The sequence below is a fragment of the Harpia harpyja genome, chromosome 22, assembly GCF_026419915.1.
Source record: "Harpia harpyja isolate bHarHar1 chromosome 22, bHarHar1 primary haplotype, whole genome shotgun sequence".
In the NCBI taxonomy this organism is placed as follows: Eukaryota; Metazoa; Chordata; class Aves; order Accipitriformes; family Accipitridae; genus Harpia; species Harpia harpyja.
Window position 1 is genome coordinate 15970078 of NC_068961.1, and position 22378 is coordinate 15992455.

The window sequence follows — 22378 nt, forward strand, 5'->3', positions numbered from 1 at the left end:
TAACAAGTCACATAGGCTGTGTTTCTAAATATTAAAAAGCAGTCTCTGTTCACCCAGAAAGGAAAAAAAAAAAATGCAGCTTGAGTTGCTTACTTTTAAAAATAGCTTTAATAGTTATAGAATATGTAAGTAAAAAAATCTGTAGATTAAACCAGCTTTCCCCTTGGTCCTTCTTAACCATTTGTTTTTCCTAATTGTAAGTTCAGGCTTTCTTTTACCTGGAAAAAATCCGTGATGAAAGGAGAATTAACAAAAGATTGTGTTACAAGATACAGAAGCCTGAAATTGGGAAACTGGATTGGGATACCAAGCTTGCACTAGTTTAACTGTTTCGACTACAGGTGTGATTTTTACTGAAAATAGTTTTACTGAAATAGACGCCCGTTATTACCACACCCAGTGTTTCTGTGCAGCTCTCATTTAAAATAATTTAAATGCTTTTTAGTTAGGCAGGAATTGTGGGATCTTGTGGGTGTGGATAGTTTTCTGTATAATTATGTGGGCCAAATATAGATAAGGAGGAGCCTGGAAAAGATTGGCATCGCCGGGACCTGGAATGTGACCTTGGTGCATAAGGTTGATCGTTCCATTAGATTGGCCAGAGTACGTTCCTTCAAAACTTTTCCCATTCATTACCAAACGTAGCTTTACAACAGCCAACTTCTACAAGTAATGGGAGTCTTTAAATCAAAACTGCATGGCTTCGAGAGTTTTAGTAGGCTAAGGAACATTCAACCATTAAGTCCTCATTCAGAACCTTTTTTTATTCATTTTTTCAGTACTTTGCACAGATTTTTATGAGAGAGTCCTGACACTACCACAATTCATTAATACAGAAAAATAAGCACAATAAGACAGGCTGCAACTTATTGTCACTTTATGGAAAACATGTTGCTGCTTCTGAAATCAATTTGGAGGCTCTGCTAAAATTAAAAGAATAATTGTGCCTGTAAATGCTTCCTCCTGGTGGCTGGGGAAGTGGCCATGGGTGACTGGGCGCAGGTTGCATGTGCTAGTTCCCCTCCCTAGCTTTGAGACTCTAAAAGACTTTTAAAAATCAAATTAATGTACTCCTTAAAATTCTTTATGAAGCTGTGCGTGGAGGAAGGGGTAGTTAGCATGCTTTTTTTTTTTTTTTTTCCCTCTATCTAGATGTAATTTGCCCTAGAAAATTGGATTGGGTTGTGTTTGGATTGTGTTTCTGGAGGATTCCACATTACAAAAAACCCCCCACTTTCACAAACAGAACCCTTGCAGACAGTTGCTCCAGCCAGCCTAGCTATTAACTGGAACGTCTAGCTATTAAATTGTCTCTCCACCAAATTACCTCAATTAACTACCCTAGCTGACAGATTTGCCTTGACCTGTTGTGGTGGTCCAGTTCAGTCTTTGCAATGAAAATGAAATTGCCCTGCGGTTGCTGTTTGTTTACGGTAGAAACTGATAGCAGAATCCAGAATAAACTTTTGGATTCTGTACAAATAACCATTTTACTTTCTTGTGTTTGAATTTCCTTTGAAGGCTTTCATCTCTATCACAAGTTGCCCTCTATAGTACCTGAAAGCTGTCTCCTCATTCTGGTTGGATTGCTTCTTGGTGGGATTATTTTTGGAGCAGAGGAGAAGTCCCCACCTGTAATGAACAGTGATGTTTTTTTCTTGTATCTTTTACCACCCATTGTACTCGACGCTGGATATTTTATGCCAACTCGTCTTTTCTTTGAGAACTTCGGTACCATATTCTGGTATGCCGTGGTGGGCACGCTCTGGAACGCCATCGGCATTGGAATTTCACTTTATGGAATTTGCCAGATCAGTGCATTTGGTTTGACTGATATCACATTGCTGCAGAATTTGCTCTTTGGCAGCCTCATTTCAGCTGTGGATCCTGTGGCGGTGTTAGCCGTTTTTGAAAATATTCATGTCAATGAGCAGCTTTACATCCTGGTGTTTGGAGAGTCTTTGCTGAATGATGCTATAACTGTGGTAAGTTACTTGATAAGTGATTAGTTGATAAAAATGATAAATGAATTGTTTGCATGCCATCCCATTATATCTCTTTGTATCTGGTTATTACTGTTCACTAATAGATGGAAGTCAAGGAGTGCTAATGTGTTTATGTAATTCTCTAAACTTTAGATTTAGAAACTACGGTAGTCTTACTACACCAGAGTAATGTGTAATGGTAGCATATTTGCTCTTGGCATTTTACTACTTGATCTCTTTTGTTTCTGTATTTTTGAATTCTGTTACTTCTGTAACCCGAAAGTGGAGGTTTTCCTCACCTGCAGAAATGCCGTTGGGCAGGAGAGGGAAAAGGGCCAAGGTGGGGTGTCCCAGCATGTTCACGGGGAGAATGGGCAAGTCATTGAGACGGCACAGGACCCGGTTGATGCTAGCCTTCTGCATGTGCCCATCCAGTTGGAACTGCCCCGAGACCACCAGTACGTTTCTCCCAGGCTACAGATGAGATAGGACAGCCATCTGGAGGCAGTAATTTCTAATCATTAACTAGCTGAGCTGGGTTTGTGGTGCTGACCTGAGGACAGCAATCTGCAAATTCCATTAACACCCCCAATGCCCCTCGTTTGTACCTGATGACACCTTGTCTGGGACATTACTCCCATTTATCCATGCTTTTCTTGAAATCCTGCCCGTGCCAACTATGTCCTGGCACGCTTTCTGTTTTGTGAGACATGGAGGTCCAGTTTTTCATATGCCAGAAGGATCAGAAAGATTCATGAATTGGGTCCGCACCTTCCCTGTCTCTGTCACTGCCTTCTTATTCCTCTCCCATTCTATGCACAGTTGTCCTTCGGTTTTCCCCTTTTCTAGGACTTTGCCTCACCTGCTTAACACATGTATAGCTCATCATTTAATCTGAGCCTTGGTACTGATCATTTCTTGTGTGTCCGTGGGAGTACTGTTTGTTTTTTTTTTCACTTACGCCTCATGCTTTACCTGATTCTGTTGCTATCCAGCCAGCTGAATTACATCCTCTCTTATGAACTTGCCTTAAAGCCTAGCTTTTCTCATTAGCTTACAGCTGAAACAGCCTGCCATTACTAAACTGGTACTTAAGCCAGTCCTGAAAGTAAGTGGGTGTAAATACTGAATTTCAAAAGGCTTAGCAGTTCAGCCATGGCTGAGTCTGTCTCCATTCACTTTTAGTGGACACTCATGCAGTGGAATTCTTTCCATACAAGTTTTTCTAGGGGAGAAAGGTCTGGTTTTATGTTAATGTCAAACTTTTTTTTTTTTGGTGGATTTTTCCAACCAAAATCACTTTTTCCAATCACAAAACCAATCACCTTTCCACTGGAGCAGCAGTTAATCCAGCAGGATTTGCTGGGAAAACACCGCATCCTGATGACGGAAGTATTCATGCGTGCCATTGCCCAATGGCAAATGACTCCAAACCACCATTTTTATAGGTGCTGGCATGGCAATTTAATAACCGTGATGCATGGCTTTCCTGTAGGTGTCATTATTGCCTCCCTTGGAGGTAGTCCTTTCTCACGGCGTGCCTGCCCAGACGCCCTAACGCAGGGGAGATGATACTCTGAGTCGTCTGTAGGGCCAGCCCAGCATATGCGCTGACCACACATATATTCACGAAGGAGGGAAAGGAATTTAAAGTACCTTCGGTCTTACTTCCCAGCTATCGCTTAAAGGTAGGGCTTGGCAGGAGGTCAAGTGGTTTCCACATGCTAAGCATTGGTCTGCTAATGGCTCCTTGTTAGGATTTCGCACACCTGCAATCATGTGGTTGTACTTAAAACGTGTCCCGGGCCGTCACCCGGATCCCCCGTGGGGTGTCCTCGGAGGACCCTGCCCGTAGCGGTGCTGCCCGGCCGGTCCTGGCTGTGGTGCTGCCGGGACCACGCAGCTATCCGCTCAGAGGAGACCGTGTTTTGTAAATAACTCCCTCCTCCTCTGCCCTTCGTGTGTTACCGGGAGAGCTGATAAAACCAGCTAGCAGAGCTCAGCATCTTCCAGCTTTCGGCTGCTGGAGCCCTTGAGTCCCGCCTGCCTCCGGTGGGATGCGGGGACGAGGCAGGAGGGGAGTTGAACGCAGGCTGGCCGTCCGCGGGAGCTGCCTCATTCCTACGGCCGCTGCAGTATCAAAAAACCCAGGGGCTACCCAGGTGGGCAGTGCAGAACAGCGTGGCTTTAGTAACGATGCTTTCTAAATACTTCAAGCCCTTCTTCCTGCTATCCCGCTTGCACTGCCTGGCTGCTCCTAATAAAAGCTTTTATTAGGATAGCAGTGTCATCTGTGCTTTCCCTTTTCAGAAAACGTGCTGCCACACCTTCATTTTAGATACGAAGTGAGGAGTGCTTTCTCGGGAATCCCAGCTCTGCTGCGTTTCTCAGGTGGTCTTTCATGCCTGATAGTTTTTGCAATATGCCTGTGCTTTTGGATGATCCTTTTCCTCCACTGATGGAACTTTGGAGCTTGAATTTGGCTGAGGACAATGTTTGCCAGTTGGCTTCTTGTTCAGAGTTGGGGCTTTACCAAAAGACTGGGTCAGTGATAACTAGCACAGGGATATTAAATGGCAAGATCACAGCTGAAGTTAGCAGTTCAAATTCCACTTCTGGGCTTAAAATCACAAAGAAGGAGCCAGTGTCATTACAATAATATTATTCCCATGTTAGAAAACATTACAGCAGTGCTCTGTATTCCACCTCTGCTGAAAACATTATTTTAGAGTGCTTTAAAGTAATTTCAGAATTAAAAACTAATAACTGAGAACTGACGAAAATAAGCAATTAGTGTTTTAGGAAGAACAGAGATACTCTGAGAGGAGATTAAAAAGTGATTGGTGACTAATACTCCTTGGGGTAACCTTCAGCGAGTTCAGCTGAAGGATGTTGAGTAAATGCAAATCTTGAACTTGAAAAAGAAAAAAAAAAAAAGTTCTCATACCAAATGCATTACAAAATGTGACCGGAGTTGATGTTGTTTAACTCACCTGAAAGTTTAGAGAGAGCTGTAAAACTGAACTGCTGTAGAGTAAAAGGGAAGTGAACCTGATTTTGATCTCATTTACAGCAGTGTAAATAAAGAACAATAGGAATGAGATTAAAATCATGTTCATGACATTCCATAGTCCTAGCTGCTGCTTCTACCATGGCGGTCTGGTTTTGATCCGAGGTACAAAGGAGAACATTGCTTTTCTTCTTTCAAATAACTTACGGCAACAGACTTGAGATTTATGGGGATGTCTGTATGTGGAAACAGCAGGCTCCATTCTGGTTGCAGGGTGAATACTTCGCTGTGAGGATGAGGTGGTGTTATGGAAAGGCTATTGCTTGCGTAGATCAAAATTACGTGCTTCTTTACAAGCAGCTCTCAGTGGCCTTACTTTGGAGACTTGCCTTATATATATTTATATAGTTCCTTGTTAAAATATAAAAAAGGCTATTTAAAACTCCAATTAAAGAAAATAGTCATCTTCCCTGATACATACCAAGGGAGTATTCTGCCAGGTCGAATGCTGTAGGTGTCTTAAAGAGTAACACGACTCTGGGGTAGTCCCAGGTTTCAACAAGTGACTCAGAGAAACTCCTCTCCTTGCAAATGATACAAGTCAACAGTATTTTTTCTTCAGTCCGTGATTCATGGAGTCCTGGGAGTCTGTGGACCGAGAGGTCCTTGTAAAGTGACTAACAAAGGCACACCTATTGTCAGTAGGCTTAATTCTGGTATACTTCTCTTCATGCAAATCTGTAAGGTCCACAAATCAAAACAGGTGGAAAACCAGTGGAGCCCAGAACATTGCTTTCCTGTCCTGCACAGGACATGGTAACAAGGAACAGGGCAAAAAGGCTGGGAGTCTGCCTCAGAGCAGCAAGACGAAGGGGTTTTTGTCCAGGTGAAAAAGGACGCTTCTCCCAGGTGGACTCATCCTGAGGGCATCATTGTTTTCGAACAAGTAGTTCATGCTCCTGCTCTTGTCCTGTTTCTTGCTTTGTCATGAAAATTACTGGTGACCATGCTAGGTTTGATTTAACCTTCTTTTTTTTCGTGCTTGCTCTGGAATGTATTTTTTTCTTTTCTTTTCCAGTTCTTTCCTTTCACTTAGCCCAAAGGACCCATAATAGGCCATGTCTTTGCATTAGTCTATAGTGAGAACTTTTACTTCTGTAAGACCTATCAAATTTTGGCCAAGAAGAGCTGAACAACTTACTTTCTGTCATGTGAGAGAGAACAAGACTGCAAACATGACAAATCCCTCCCAGTCGCTATTCAAACACCTACATTGTTGGCACAATGCAAGTACTGATAAAACATTGTTCTCTCAAATAGCATTTCTGATTGAGAAACCTGTTTCGTTTACTAAGAAGTCTAGAAAGAAAGTGGAGGTTTAACTCCTGCAGGCTCTCCAAGAGAGACCGCGGTGGCTTAGCCTGTGAACTCCCTGTGATAGGAATAGGTGCCTGTGACCAAGGTTGGATGTGTACAAGGGGACTGTGTAGCCATCACGGTATCGTGCACCAGGCAATGCTTAAATCTCCCAAGTAAGTCTGCAAATGGGGACACCCTTTAAGGTTTCTATAACCGATTCAATTTTTGTCTGGTTTGTAGTAACTAAAATACTGGATATTAGAGAAACGTGGACTTTACATCATTCTGTTTCCTGTGTAAAACAAAAAGGCTCTCTGGCTAAGAAAATGTGATAATCCCATTGACCCAGTTTGAAGGATGGTTATAAACACTTTGAAAATTAAACTGGGCAAACACATGGTAACAGGTCTTTTAATGGGACTTAAATCCAAATCTCTTGAAATAATCTAAAGTTTGAAAAGTCTTCAAACCATTGGATTCCTAATGGTTAATGTCAGAGAAAGAGCACTCCACGGATGCCATGTTTCTTGTATTCCTTGGGATGGTCACTGTCCACCACCACCCCCCCACCCCATGCCAGATGAATCTGTGTTCTGATTCAGTACCGCAGCTCTTGGTGTCTTACGTAAATCAAACACATTTGAAAATAACCTGATTTTTCACTGATCATGAAACTGTATTTTTTCCTCCTCCTTTTTTATTTCCTTGATTCCGGGGAAAATCTGAAATGGCTGTTTGTGGAGAAATGAGAAGCTCTGCAAATAAATGGATTTAGAGAAAGATGAGATAGATAGATCTATGCTCCTGGCCTGCAGAACGGCATGGGTTAATAAACCTGTCCCATTTGCAAAAATGGGAATAATGATGTTTACCCTTCTTTGTATATCTCTCTGATATTTATGGATGACGAGTAATATGCCAGAGGTAAACAACAGCATACCTCAGAAGTGAGTTCGAGGTAGACAGAGAAATTTAAAGTTCAACATTGAAGCAGGGGAACATAATGACATGAAGGGAAATTGAGAAGAGTTCAGAAACATAACGTGCTTTCTTTTTCTCATAGGTCCTGTACAATTTGTTCAAGTCTTTCTGCCAGATGCGCACAATTAAGGTTATTGACATATTCGCTGGGATTGCTAACTTCTTTATAGTGGGGATCGGTGGAGTATTGATTGGAATCCTTTTGGGATTTGTAGCGGCCTTTACCACCCGTTTCACCCATAAAATCCGAGTGATTGAGCCACTCTTTGTCTTCCTGTACAGTTACTTGTCATACATAACAGCTGAAATGTTTCATCTCTCGGGCATCATGGCGTAAGTACCCCAAACTTCAGTAATAATAGCACCCAAGTAAGAATGCCAAAGGAAATTGCAGAGAGGACCAGCTTTTGCAAACTTTGCCATATGGCAGTGTTCCACCGCGCATGGCAGCGATGCTGGCTTGAGGATTTCCGTCCTCTCCCCTCCCGCTTCCATCCCATTCTCTCAGCTTGCCACCACACCAGCTGTGTCACTAAAACCGGTCGTGGCATCACACCATAAACCGTGTCTTTGAAATGTTCCAAGTTAAAAATAATCCCTTGTGTTTTCAGTGGGGTTATTTTTAACCCAGGTCAGTTTGGGTGACCTGTGTCCTCGTGTCACCCTACAACTAGTCGTAAGGGCATGGCTGAGGGTGGCCCACGGGGTTGTGGGGGCAGCGGTGGTGGGAGGCGGTGGGAGCGATGGCTGGGAACTTCACGAACTGGCAATGTGTTGTGAAACTACGTCTTACGCTGAGTCGTGTGAGCAGCCAGTAAGTACCATTCAATGAAGACAATGTATATATATATCATCAAGGCAAATGCCTGCTGGATTACAAGCGCAGTAAGGATTGGGTGAATGTAGAATTTGCAGAATCTAGTCCTACGGTGATATAACCCTTTAGTTTAGTATCTTGATACGTGTGCCTGTGTGTTACCATGCTCTCTGTGTACATCATTATGTATAAAATAACATTATTCTTCCCGTTTCCAACAGATAAAAATATTTTCACTCCTGGTTTTTCACTCCTGGGCTTCAGTAAAGAGAGAGCACAGCCTCTCGCTTGATGCTGTTTATACTGTAACAACCTCCACTTTAGAAAGAGCCTTTATGACATTTGATACACTTAAACGGTTTGCTCTGGTTCCAAGTAGTATTTTTGAAGGCCAACCTTCTTTAATGACTTTGTATTGTTCTAGTGGCAAATGTGAGTCATTCAGGCATTAGGAGCATAGCTTTTTATGAAAGCTCCGATGTTACTTCTGAGTATCACTAATACTTGATAATACCTCATCTGATGATTATCTTTTAGGAAAGTGAAGATAGGTTTGATATCATAGTCATGCCAGCATAAGGTTTTCTGGGGCTGGGAAGTAATTTACATGGAAACTTACAGCTGACGATTTCAGTAGTATAAAAATAGAAACATGCCATGAAACAGGAGGGGTTACTCCTTTAATATAAGTAAAGAGCTAAAGATTGCATGGGTTTCTTTCTCTGATATGAGCCTAAATAAAGTAACATATGCATCCACTCTGACCGAGTTCATAAATGTGCCATCTCTTTCCCTAGCATCTATTCATAGCGTTTGTGTGGTTTCTAGTTTCCTCCACTTCTTAAGTCAAATGCCCTTGACATCCTATGATCAAATACTTAAAGGGCTTCTAAACCAAAAACGTGTGGCTAAACCGTACATGGAAAAAATTGTGGCAGTGTGCATGAAAATACAGATTTGGACATGCTGCATCCAGGATACAATGGAAAGGGCACCGTGGGTCTGCTGGTGGGTCAGCGGACCCACCGCGTACCAGTGCCTGCAACCGGCACACCAGTGCTTCCCACGGCACTAACCACCTCTTCCTTTTCATTTCTAACAGTGGCCCCCGAGTGGGTGCAAAACAGAAGAGGAAACACAAAGTATTTTTTCCCTCCCACAGCACAACAGAAAATAAGTTCTCTTTAAAATGTTTTTTGTCTGTTTTTTGACTCTAAACGTATTTTGTAATAGCTAACAGAGCTGGATGCATCAGTAACACCCGGGGGGGGTAGGAAGGGCTCTCTGCAGCCGTGTGGTGTCTCGGCTGTCAGATATAAAGTGTGCCCTCTCCCAGCAGTGCTGCTGAGGGCCTTAGAGCTCCTGTCATCTCCCCATCCCCTTGGAGTAAATCTACCCCGTGCTTTCTGCATGTTGTTGAGCTCTGAACTGCAGAGAGCGTTTTGCTCTGTGTCACGGCGCAGCACGCACCGGCGTCGGGTTCCCCGTCGTTTTCCGCAGCGAGTGGCTCACGGCAGGATTGCTTGGGTCCCACTTCAGCGTCAGCCCTCCTTTGAGCGTGGAGCTGGACCAAATGACCTTGGAGTGTCCCTTACAACCCGGATTGTTTATTCATTATATGCTTCTGCGGCCGTTTAGAGTTCAGCCTATAGGGAATAATTGCCTGAGCTCCCCTTTTTCGCCCATATCCACGTGAGTCTGTTAAATTACCGATTCCCACTTCCTTCATAACCAGGTTCGTAAAGATACTCAGCGAGACCTTGTGGTTACGTGCTGTACCATACTTTAGGGGGAGGACATGAGCAGGAACGTACAGTGTTATCAAATAAATAAGGTACATACACGGAGTGCCTCATTTCTGTGCAAGTAGGAATTCCCAGGCAGAGGAATAGAGGGGAATGAAAGGTGCTTGTCTCTCTTCTGGTAAGTCTGTGTACTCGTTCTGAGGACAAATGATTCTTGAAGCACCCGTGTATAACCCCTGCACCAGGTTACCTGGCTGAAATAGCGAAGGGACTGAACCACGTCCCTGTGAGCTGCAGTGAGAAAGTCCTCTTCAGGGGGAGAGGAAAGAGCTTCTGCTGTAATTAGAGCTGGGCTTGAATCAGGATCGCAGGTGTAAAACATAGAGATGTGAATCTGAACTTTATTTGCTTGGTTCCATTTCTAATTATAATGCTGCATTTTCTGCTTACTAATTCTCATAAAGCTCTCTGTGAAGCAGCAGAACTATTAATATATGTTTCTTTTTTTTTTTTTTTGCAACAGTGAATTAGCAGGCTGAAAGGAACAAACATTGAAACGACTGTAAATTTAGTAGGTCAAGGAAACTTGAGGCTTGAACCCAGTGGCCTAGTTTATTGCAGTCATGACAGAAACTGCACTGTTTGTACAGGAGATCTTTTATTCTTCAGAAGCACAGAAAGTTGCAGGTTAATTGCAATTAACTGGGTTTTCCCCCCCCTTCTTGACCAAGGCAACTACCTCAGGTCACAGAAATGGAAGCCAGAATTAATGTATGTGGATAAGAAATGTAAAATAAAACACACCTAAGCTTTTGGTTTGATTATTGTGACAGCAAAAATTTAGTTTGGGAAGAACATATTATAATAATGTTCATAAAGTCTTGCATATTTAAAGAAATCGATTTTATATTAAATTCTAACACTATATTGCTGTATCATTTTCAAATTAAAGAGATTTCAACAGGTTTTTTTCTACTGTAAATGAGTGCTCTGAAGAGATACCAGATTCTTAAAGTGAGCAGTGATTAGCTGTGGAATATTACTTACCTGAAGAATAACAAATAATGTAGAGCACTGTTTGTTATACTGGTGAATCAGCTCATCCATTAGTTGTGTCTAATTGAATGAATGCAAAATGGGGCTGAAAATAATATTATAAGGGTGTCGTCCCTTTAAATTCTAGTGGTTAAGCGTGGTAGGTGTTTTAAGTTACAGCTTGCAAGGATCCTGATTAATCTGGTGACAGATTCTTATCAGACATCTATTTACAGTGTCTCCATTACCTCAGGATCCAAAAACAAACCGTGTCCACAGCATGCTTCCCCACTCCCCAAGCTGCAGGGCTTTCCTAAATGACTCTAATCATGAAACCTATTTATTTTAAGAAAGTAATAACCAGTCCTGAGCGTTTCGTTGTGTCTTTGATGCAGACCTGACGGCCCTAATGCTTCGGGCAGTAAGCTGCAGCTTTGGGACCCTGAACCGGCCGTGGATCTGGGAACGGCTGTGTTGCAGCTTGCCCATGCGTTCTTGCTCTGTGGCATTTGCTGCGCCGGCACTTGCCAGCTCCACCGTGCGCGCAGTCGGCCGGAGGTAGCCGGGATGCATCGGACTTGTTATAGTTGTGCAGATAAGCAGCGCACGCACAGGAGAGCTGTCACGACCCGTGACACAACCCGAGATATTTGTAGGTCTGTCGGTGCAGCCTGTGGCTTGTGAAGAGCTGGTCTGCCACTGAATGTGAGAGTTTGGGAGGGTGAAGGTGTTGAGTAGATTTGAGACCCTTCTTCACATATATTTCTGAGGTTGGTCACCAGAACTGGGTGTAAACTGAAGAACCTGGGAATGTCTGACAGCTTCTGGGCTTGGCTGGATGTCCTGGCCAAGTCATCACTCCTTGTCAGGACAAAATCCATGCATGGCCCAGGTCCTCTCCCACTTTCCCCCTAAGATATGCAGGCACACGTGTTTGTGGGATCTGTGGCAAGTCCCCAGTCTGGGCAGCTGTGAGCTCAGGACAAGGAGGAGAGCTGTGAAGAGCATCGGCAGTCCTGGCAAAAATGCAGGATCTCTGTTGTGCCAGCCACATGCTCAAACTAGAAACGTTACCGAAACCACTGAGTGTTGCGGGGAGGAAGCTTGCATGCTTATGAAATCTGTGTCGTTTCTTCCGCGGTGGATCCCGCGTAACCGTGATGAGCTCTGCTTCCCAGACAGCGTGCTTCTCTCCGGCCACAGAGGATCTTTCTGGTCAAGACCATGGTGAAACCAGCTGACCATGGGGAGAGAGCTGACCATTATGTCAGTACAAAATGCAGATGGGGGTCTGGGATAGTTTTAGCCAAGCTTTCCTTCTTCTTAGTCTTGGAGTTTGCTTAGGGTTGGAGCTAGTTTTTGCATGGCAATGGCCGTTTTATTTTGTGCTGACTAGATCTGCCTCTATCACCAAGTGCAGGTGGACGAAAACGCAGGGTGAAGGCCAGGTTAGGTGCACTGTTCCGCTAGCAAATCCTCTCCACCTGTATTTGTAAGCCGCTACCTGCCCCATCGGACTGCATCTGTCCCCACATCAGACCCTCTTCCCTGGGTTTTTATTCACCCCGATGTGCCCGGAGGGGCTGTGCAGCTTGACAGAGGTTAGCAAATTCCACTGTGTCCTCTCCCAGTGTCCACGTGTCCTCCTGGCTTCGTCCCTCAGAAGTAATGCTGCCCAGTTGCTTGGGGGATCTGGGTGTGTTGGTGGGGCCAGAGATCCACAACTGTGTTTCAGCTCTTGGCCGTTGTCGCCAAAGCAGGCCATGCTGGCTCCACGTAAGAGAAGGAAACTTCTGGACAAAACTAACTTTAATTAATTGGGAGAAACATGTTCAGAGTCTGCCAGTGACTACAGCCTCAGCTGCTGTTATGGACACCCTCTTGGAAAATGCTAAGAAAGTTTACTATGCTAAGGTCCTTTTGAAGTTACTGCTGCTTCTGGGATTCCTCTTTCTGCTTTGCAAAATTTTTTTTTTTTTAATCCCTTCTTTTAGAAGAAAGAACGTAGACATGTGCGTTCATAATGTTAGTGAGGTTTTTCTGAGCTCTCCCTCAGTCCACCTTTCCATTTACACTCACATTCAGGGACGTTTGAGTTGTTCAGAGATGGGGCTCTTGGCTTAGAGGCAGGACATGCTCAGCAGAATACTTTCTGCAGTGGGATCTCCATGAGACGTGGGAGAGTTGTCTTCAGCTTTTTCCAAAGAGATGCTGGCAAACCTCCCGTCCCTCTCCACGTGAGAGAGAGAAGTGCGGAGATTTCAGTAGGAGGAAATATCCCCTATGTTGGCAAATAATTATAAACTGAAAACCTGGTGGAACTGGGATAAATAACCATAGGACAAGTCCTCATGGGCTGTATTCAGAAAGACAACATAAATACACATCTCTCTCTCTGTTTAGGTTTAGTGTATATGGTTTGACAGAGAACCCATACATGGGTATGTATAATGTCTTTAACTGGGAAATCAGAGAAGACATGGTTTTGCCTGAGATAATAGAACCAGGAGTGACAGCAATTTCACAACACATCTTGCCTTAGTTGCCCACCCTGATAATTATTAGGCAATTCAGACTGTGCTTCCCTCCGTCGAGGCACCAGCTTGAGGTTATCCTCCAGCCAGCTCTGCTAACTACCCTTAAACCTGTAAACTCTGTAGCCGAGTGGTCCTCAGCCATCCCTGCACCGTGGGCAAGTGTACCGAGCAAGTGATGTATAGCTGGTAATGTCATGCTTTGCTTTTCCTGCTGATTAAGAAACTGTTTACTAACACAGGCTCGGAGCACGGACATGTAGGCGTACTTGCAGTAAGCCCTGTCTGTTTTCCCATGTATCGGCCGAGATGCCCATTTCGGTCATTTGCGGGTGCTTTAAATGTGCAGCAGCACCAGCGTTGATTTCTGGTGATGTTTTTTCTCCTTTTCAGCCCTAGGCACAGGCAAAGCAAGCAGTGGCCTGAAGCGGTGCAGGGTGACAAATTGACTGTACCCCTGCTGCTTACTTTGCCTGGGAAGAGGAGCTGGCTGCTGCCACTGCCATTGAGGAGGGGAATGGTTTGGTGGGACAAGCGCTGGTGGGCAGGGAGGGAAGCCCTGCCCCAGGACATGCAGTTGCCGTCCTGTCTGATGTCCCTCAGCAGCAATAGAAGCAGCAATCCCTGTTTTCGAGGGCTGCCCCTGGCTCTCCTCAGGTCTGCCTCTTTCAAAACACAGAGTTTGAGTGACCCCCTGCACAGATCATGTGGATTTAGTATGTGGCAAAACTCTCCCTATACTGATGTCTTCTCAGAAAACTCCCCACTGCGGAAAAAAAAAAAAATCTCATGCCCAAAACTGTAGGTTCACCAAGTCTATAAATTCGAGATTGGTTATGGAATAGGTTGTGCTTTGTATTTTAAAGAGGACTATGGAAAAGTGAATAATATTCTGTAGAAATGAGAGGGGCTAAAAAAGAATCAAGCCAATGAAATACAGGATAATGTTTGCCTTCCAGGATTACAGCTTGTGCCATGACCATGAATAAATACGTGGAGGAAAATGTTTCTCAAAAATCCTATACGACAATAAAGTATTTCATGAAGATGCTGAGCAGTGTCAGTGAGACCTTAATCTTCATCTTCATGGGAGTGTCTACGGTTGGGAAGAACCACGAGTGGAACTGGGCCTTCGTTAGCTTCACTCTCCTTTTCTGTTTAATCTGGAGGGCACTGGGTAAGCAAGTCTCAGGCTACATGTCCGTATTCTTTGCAAGTGAAACTTTTTACCTCCTCTCATAGACAGAGTCCCATCAGCTTGTAGGATGGTCGTCTTATTTCTAACATGTCCTAGATCACAGGGTCAACTTCCATCTTCCCCTGAAATGGAACCCAAAAATCAGTTCGGTCCAGATCCTGCCCATCTAAAGTCAGAGGCAGTCTGCTTATTAATCAGAGTACAGGTATTTAAGTAAACATTTATTTACAAATAAGCAATTTTTGCTAAAAAGAATTAGCAGTTGTACAACAATTAAACAGGCTGTGGGGCTTTTTTTATTTATTTATGTTTACTAGCTTTGGGATTTTCCCCGTCATTGGCATAAATAGCATCAAAACAGAAAATGCTGTAGATGAAGTGTTGTTCAGGTATATATTGTGAAGAAAAAATTCCTATAAGAAACTGCTCGATCCCTCCTGAGTTTGCAGTACTAGCTCTTCTTCTTTTACCTTGAGACCTAAGTGCAGGTCAGGCTCGTAGGTCTTAAACCTGCCCCTCGCCCCAGTTTCAGCTGTAACGATTCGGTCCCTCCGAGTGCGAAGGCGACTCATGCTCTGATCTGCCTCTGCAACCCTACTTCCAGCTCCCAAGTCTCCCTCCGGCACAGAAATCTGGACTGTTTTCCCTCCTGCACCTGCAACCCCACAATTAATACCTTATGCTGAAAAGCGACCAAGCAGCCTGACTGTCCCCCAGGTCCTGGCCCCCATGCTTTCTCCCTTCACCTGCCTTTATACCTTTAATCCCATCCACCACATCCCTGGAGCCTTTGCCTTCGGTGCACCAGCGTGCACGGGCATCTTCTCCCTCCATCCCCAGTCCTGCATCCTTCTTGTCTGTGCAGGTAAAATTAAGTGAGCGAATAGGAGTTTGCAGGATTCAAAGCACAGACCGATGGAGGTGACAATCCAAAGTGTTCAAAAGCACCTCAAATCCTATTTAAAAAAAAAAAAAAAAAATTAGTAGTCTTGGTCTATACTGACACAAAGAATTATTGCTGTTCTAGAGGTGCAGAGTCTAGCAGATAGCTGTCTTGTGGAGATCAGTTAGCTGCTTCAGGTCCTAAATCCAGCTGGCCTGAGGTGGTCAGCTCACTAAAGGTCTTTACGATGATGCTCCTTAGGCATTTTAAATTTTTCTTCCATGGTGTTTTCAGGCTGCTAAGTGACATTTCATTTGTCAATAATATATAGGTAAGAAGGAAATAAAAGTGTTTTAAAACAAATATTGGCATCGTGGGGGATTTCTGTGTAATTTAATTTCCCCTTTTCCCCCTCCTCCCTGTATTCCTGTTTTTTTTCCTCAGGTGTTTTTGTTCTGACTCAGATCATTAATGTGTTCCGGACAATTCCTCTCACTTTTAAGGACCAATTTATTATCGCCTATGGAGGCCTCCGAGGAGCTATTTGTTTTTCACTTGTATTTCTGCTTCCTCCTGCTGTATTTCCCAGGAAGAAATTGTTCATTACTGCTGTTATCGTGGTTATATTCTTCACCGTTTTCATTCAGGTAATGCCTTTCCTCTTCTGGACTTCTTCTTTCTCTGACAGCTGGTAAATAAGCAGTGGGTAGAAAAATAAACGTCCTAACTTACTGGAAGGATCATACTTGAAGGTACTCTCTATGGTTATAGCTTAAAGAAAATGCTATGCAGACTGCAGACAGGTAGCAAAAGTATGCCAGATATTAAGTACTTATACTAACATATAAGTAGTATTAATCATTTAAGACCCAGTGAGGTTGGAGTAGAGATAAAAGATAATCTGGGTACAGCCCCAGCCCTAATTCCTTGTTAGAATATTTAAAGCTGTGCGTTTACTCAGGAGTTCAGTGTTGGATGCGGTGCACGGCGAGAGGTGGACTGGAGTGTTTGAGTCTGGGTGTTAGGCAGTGATGCTGCAAACCAGCTGGACATCCATCCAAAAGCACCAGGTGTGTGGAAGAACATGAAGAACTTGTCTCTGGTGTCAAGCTGGCCGTGGAGGTCTGGTCAAGAGTGACCGAGAGAGAGGGAAGTGACTGAACCCAGCAAAATGTAGAGGCGGCTGAGCCCCTCAAATAAACATGTGAGGCTAGTCATTATCCAGAGCGGTGAGAGAGATGTGAGAGGCTAGTACATGGAATTTCAGGTTTGTGGGAAAAAAAATATATTTTTAGCCTGCCTTTTACGTGCATTAATGTGCCATGGGAAGTAGCAAGTATCTGTGCTGGTGCTTGGGAAAGGGCAAAAGGTGGCTGGAGCAGCTGGAGGTCAGTTAGTTGACCTTAGTGTGTAAACTATGAAAACTGATTTTGAAGGGTAGAATAATTTAAAATACGGAGGTAAACGGAACGTGTTATGAAATGCAGCATAGTTTACCAAAGGGAAACCTGGTATCATTGTTGAATAAGGCAATTTATTTTCTAGAGTAATCTGTTTTTACTTGACTATTGTAAAATCTTTGGGGGAGGGGGCTACATAGGAGATTGTTAGCTTAACTACTTGTTAAACTGAGGTTTAGATTGACATTAGGATGATTGTAAGATGAGCGAGGAAGGAACCGACGGTTTCTCCTATAAAGGGAAATGGGAGCATATGGTCCTTTGGGTCAGAAGGGACCTCTGGGGGTCTCTGGTCCAACCCCATGCCCAAAGCAAGGCCACCTTCAACGGTAGATCATGTTGCTCAGGGCCATGGCAAGTTGAGTTCTGAATATCTCTCTGGATGGAGATTCCCCAGCCGCTCTGGGCACCTGCTCCAGCGTTCAACCACCCTGGTCAGATAACAGGCTGACGAGATGTTATTAATGGAATTCCTCAGAGGTGGTTCCTGGGGTTGGTTTTGTTTAATATTCTCGTTCCTGACCATGGCACATAAACGTAGGAGTTTTTTGTCGCTGATGTTTCTTGATGACAGGCTTTGGAAGGTGTTCTCAGGGTGACAGTGATATGGGGTATCATGTAGGAAGAAGAGAATAACTGAGGGCCAATGTGATAGCAACAGAATGAACTTTAACATTAAGTGCAAATGTGTTCTTGCTAGGACTTTCTTACTAGGGCTTTCTTTTATGAAATGGGAAGCTTTCTTCTGGAAAAAAATAGAAAGGGAAAAACACACAGGTGTACTAGTTGATAACAGGGTAGAGTTTAAGCCACCAATGCTGTGGGGACAGAAGAAAGGCAAATCTGATCTTAAGACATACTGAGACGGGTATTTCCATTAGAGAATAGTGTCATGTTCTAGAGTGATCACGGGACTGGTAAGCCTGTTGTGTGAAAGGAGACCAGGATGCCTTGGCCTTAGCAAAATGAAGGAGAAGAGGGAATGTAATTACTGTTTATATGAGGGAGTGAACACCAGAGAAGGAGGAACACTGTTTAAAAAGACAAATGTTGGCACAGGAACAAAGTGGTACGAAGTGACCGTGATGCAATTAAGAAGCAGCTTTCTAATTATCAGAACAATGTTGTTCACGATGAGTGTTCCAGTATGAGCAATGGGGCAAAGAAACCTAACTACTTTTAAGATAAAGCTCAATTCATTTACGAAAAGAAATATGTGACCTGGTAGTCTGGGATGGTAGGGACTGATCTCAACACCATGAGAGATTCATTCCTCTCCCCTGTGCCAGTGTGTCTGTACAAATCAACAGATTACGTCAATTCTTCCACAAGTAATTGTTCAAAACCATTATACCATTCTGGGATAGGCAAAACTTTTTGTTCTTTCTCTGAGAATAGTCAGGCAAGGACACATATTCACAAAAAGTCTTAGCGTCACAATTTTGAATAGCAGTTTTAGTGCTGCTGTTGACACATCTTTGAGTACCTGTTCTGGAAGTAATCATGAAAAAAGAGGACTTCATATGTTTGCTTTGGAATGATGGGGGATCTCTTTATTAATTCAGAAGACAAGTGAGGGTTTTCCTAATATATAACAGAACTGAAAAAAAAAAGTTTACAAATACTATGGATGGGGTAAGTGATGTATTCCTGATGGGGTTTGTCAGGTTACCCCTCTTGGACCTCTTAGCTCTCGGGAGCCCCTTCTTTCCTTCTGTTGCATTAGTGGAGTCTGTGTGCTGACAAGGACTTCATAGCTAAGTGCAACACCTGCTAATCACAAGAGTGAATTCACTCTTCTAATTATTGTGTCAGGCTGGATTTTGGGGTTAGGAAGGTGAAAGGGTCTCCAGAGCTAAAAAGGTATCCACAGCCATTTTCAATGCTCTGATAGAGATGGAAAAGACTGAAAGGCTTTGTTTTTTTCTTTATGTTTATGGAAAAAAACCCAGAACTGTTTGCCCTTTTTTTTTTTTTTCTTCACAGGGAATAACAATTCGCCCACTGGTGGAATTTCTTGATGTCAAAAGGTCAAATAAAAAGCAGCCTGCTGTCAGTGAAGAAATTTATAACAGGGTATGTTGCAGCTTCAGTGTCATAGATGAAACCCTCATATAGATGAAATTCCTAGTGGCTTTCAGTAAGACAAGGACTCTTGTCCTTGACTACTGTCCTTTCAGTAAGACTGTAAGGACAGTATTACAGAGAGGCACATGCTCTTTTAGATTTCTTTTTGATAGCTGTTTTAAGCACAATAACTGTAAAGGTTATATTAAACCTTTGGCAATTACCAAAATTAGCATTATCACGTATCACGTATCTTCACCTTAATTGTTCACCTTTTGAGGTAAATTAACTTCCTGTAGTTTGTTTCACATATGAGATACGTGTCATTTTAGAACTTGGCTATATTAGGAAAACTTTGTCAATTTAATTACACTACATTGCATTTGAGTAGGTCTAATTAAACAAATGCAAACTCCTCCTAAACACGCTCTTAAAGTTACTTAACTCTCACATCATCAGCCTCTTGATGGATTTGTATTTGGTACGTGTATGTCTCCAATTATTGCAGTTTATTAGCCATTCATATTCTTGAATGTATTTCTCCTTTACGATACTTGAATTCTGAGCAAATGAGCTGCCTCTGGGGATCAAGTGAGATCTTAGCTGAACTGATTCACTCTTTTGTAATTCATAAGAGGCTGAGGAAGAGTGTGTTTCTAGTATTAGGTCATCAGGATGCTTTGAGGTGAGGCTAGACCACAGTTCCCCAAACTAGGGAGCTCAGGACCTGGTGCTGGCATCTCAGCTCTGTCCTGTGCATCCCGAGGGGCCGGTGCCGATGTGGGGAGCTGCTGCCCATGCAGGCTCTCCCTGCCACAAAGTCCTGCCTGGTTCACCGTCAGGCCTGGGGAAGCCCCTGGAGAAATCCCAGGCATAGCCCTGAATGGTCAGGGAACGTAAAAGAAGTGAAAATATGGGAAAAACCTTCAGATTCAGGCAGGAGCTGAGCAAGACTGCAATGAGGAAATTAGCAACTAACTTCTGTCCTTCTGGGGCTGTAAGCTAAGGAAGTTTCAGGGGAACAAAACAGAGTCCGTCTCTGAGTTTGGTTAGACTGCATTTAGTTAAACTGAAGCATCGTCCTGAATTCTGACTAGATGTTTCTGTTTTGAAGTAAGTTAGAAACTAATAATGACTGAGGGCAAGCCAAGTGATGTCTCTAAGTTTGTGTAATGAACCAATGTTTCCCCTTCAGTTCTTTGACCATGTGAAGACTGGAATTGAAGATGTGTGTGGACACTGGGGTCACAACTTTTGGAGAGATAAGTAAGAATGGCATTTAAAACTCTTTGTTACACAGGAGAGGCTGAACGAAGGCTGTTGGGCATCATATTTCATTTTCAGCATTTTATTCTTGAAAGCAGATGGTTGTTTTTAGAACGTGTGGGTTACAAAGGGAAAGCAGCAAAACAATGTCTTTTTACTAAACCACAAGCAAGTAGAACAAAAGCTGCAGCTGGGAAGAAGGGCAGCCCTCTGATCCCAGGGTAAGGGATGGTACCTTCTGAGGGTGCGTGTCCTCTCCCTGTTTCTGATTGTTTCACAGCTTTTCCTGTATGTCTGCCGAGCCTTTCATCCCACCCGGCTTTCCTCCTGCAAATTGTATGTCTCTGCTATGTGTGTTAAGTGAGGGGTTAGTTCCCTACTTGGTGGGGAACATAGAAAAGCTTTGGGACTTTCTCTAGCAAGATCAAGGCGCGAGCTGGCATGAGGTGTGCATGAGAGATCCTAATGGCAGGCAGCTCCACAGTTCTTGAGGGTATTATTTAAGACTTAGTGTCAGTTAAGAAGATTACCACTGGCAATACCCGAGTAAGTCATGTTTTCAATTCAGCTGCTGAATCATCATCATCATTGGTTTGGATCTAACTCCCTTTTCTCAGAAGCGCACTCTTTTACACCCAAATCCTTTAGTCCCAAAGCGTGGGCATTGTTCTCCCACCTTTTAGTCGCTGCTCCAACAAGAATTTAAGTGTTTATTATAGAGAGGAATAGCACCAGCAGGAAGGGCTGGGAAGAGCCCTCTCCAAATGATTGAGGGCAATGCAGTGAGGACACTCTCGTGAGAGATGCATGACATGGGTACAGCTTTCCTTTACTCAGCCTGGTTCTCCTCCAGTCTGCGTGGGATCTTGAATGAACAGATTACGGAGCAAAGGAGGGTCCCACCTTTTCAGGACCTTCAGACCCAAATTCAAGAATAATTTCAGAGTGGCCGGAGGGCAAAATATTTTCTGACAAACAAAATCACCCCAGCTGTAATCAATATTTTTTCACTAAGCATCCAAGAGGGTTGCAGTTGCTTTAGAGGAAGGGAGAATTTCCAAAGTTTTACAAGAGCAGGCTAAAATTTCAAAGAAAAAGCAGTCGGTGCAAATTTAGACCTTTTATTTGTTATTACAGTAAATATTTAATGTTCTCTTTGTCTCGATGAAAATGGAGAATTAAAAATAATATTTTCTAATAACACAGAATACCTAAAAGTTAAAAGTTGCTGCTAGGGAGACTGCCCATTAACATATTAACCAAAACACAGGTTAAGACTGTCTATCATCTGAAGCAAAGATGAACTCGACCCTTTTTTAATGTTACTCAGCAGCAGGTTGTTAATATGAACACACACATTCCCAGGGAACAGACTCCTTCACAATTGCATTAGCTACAGTATATTGGCTTTCCTTAACTATGCACAGTAAAAATTAACTGGTTGGGTTGGTTTGCCTCACGTACAGGTTTAAAAAGTTTGACAATAAATACCTGCGAAGACTTCTAATCCGGGAGAACCAGCCCAAATCCAGCATTGTTTCTTTATACAAGAAGCTGGAAATCAAACATGCCATTGAGATGGCAGAAAGCGGAATGATAAGCAAGGTCCCATCGTCGGTGTCTCTCAGGTAAGCAAGCGATGCCAGCGCAGCCGAGCATTGCGGCTGGGTCACGTAGTTTATTTCACAGCCCAGTCTGTAGGCAGGATAATCACTTTGACTTAGGACACTTTGTGTGCAAATGTCACCTGGACAGGGGGCAGATACGAAACGGGAGCGTTTTGCCTGCAGCTCACGCACGAAGCACTCGGTGAGCTGTGCTCGTCCGGGGCGTGTAGTTTTACAAGGGCAGCTGCTCACGGGAACATTGATTTGCCATGGAGAGCGGAGCTGGATTTGAACCAGTGCCTGCCCATCTGCTGCAAATAGCTACGGGTGAAGCCTGAGGGGCATTTTGAAAAGTACCTTAATCAAATTTACAATTGAATGTCATTTATATCAAATTTTGGTGACTGAGTTTTGAGCCTTACCACTGACTC

At 43.5% G+C, this 22378-nt stretch overlaps 1 protein-coding gene across 1 annotated transcript in view; it reads left to right on the top strand.

The window, feature by feature from the left end:
• The window catches only part of SLC9A2 (solute carrier family 9 member A2), a 34640-nt gene that overhangs the window by 4376 nt on the left and 7886 nt on the right, over positions 1-22378 (top strand). The window contains exons 2-8 of the mRNA XM_052774051.1: positions 1522-1985; positions 7418-7668; positions 14426-14643; positions 15992-16194; positions 18994-19083; positions 20270-20340; positions 21807-21968. Coding sequence (XP_052630011.1) covers positions 1522-1985; positions 7418-7668; positions 14426-14643; positions 15992-16194; positions 18994-19083; positions 20270-20340; positions 21807-21968 — 1459 coding nt within the window. The remainder of the gene's footprint in view (positions 1-1521; positions 1986-7417; positions 7669-14425; positions 14644-15991; positions 16195-18993; positions 19084-20269; positions 20341-21806; positions 21969-22378) is intronic.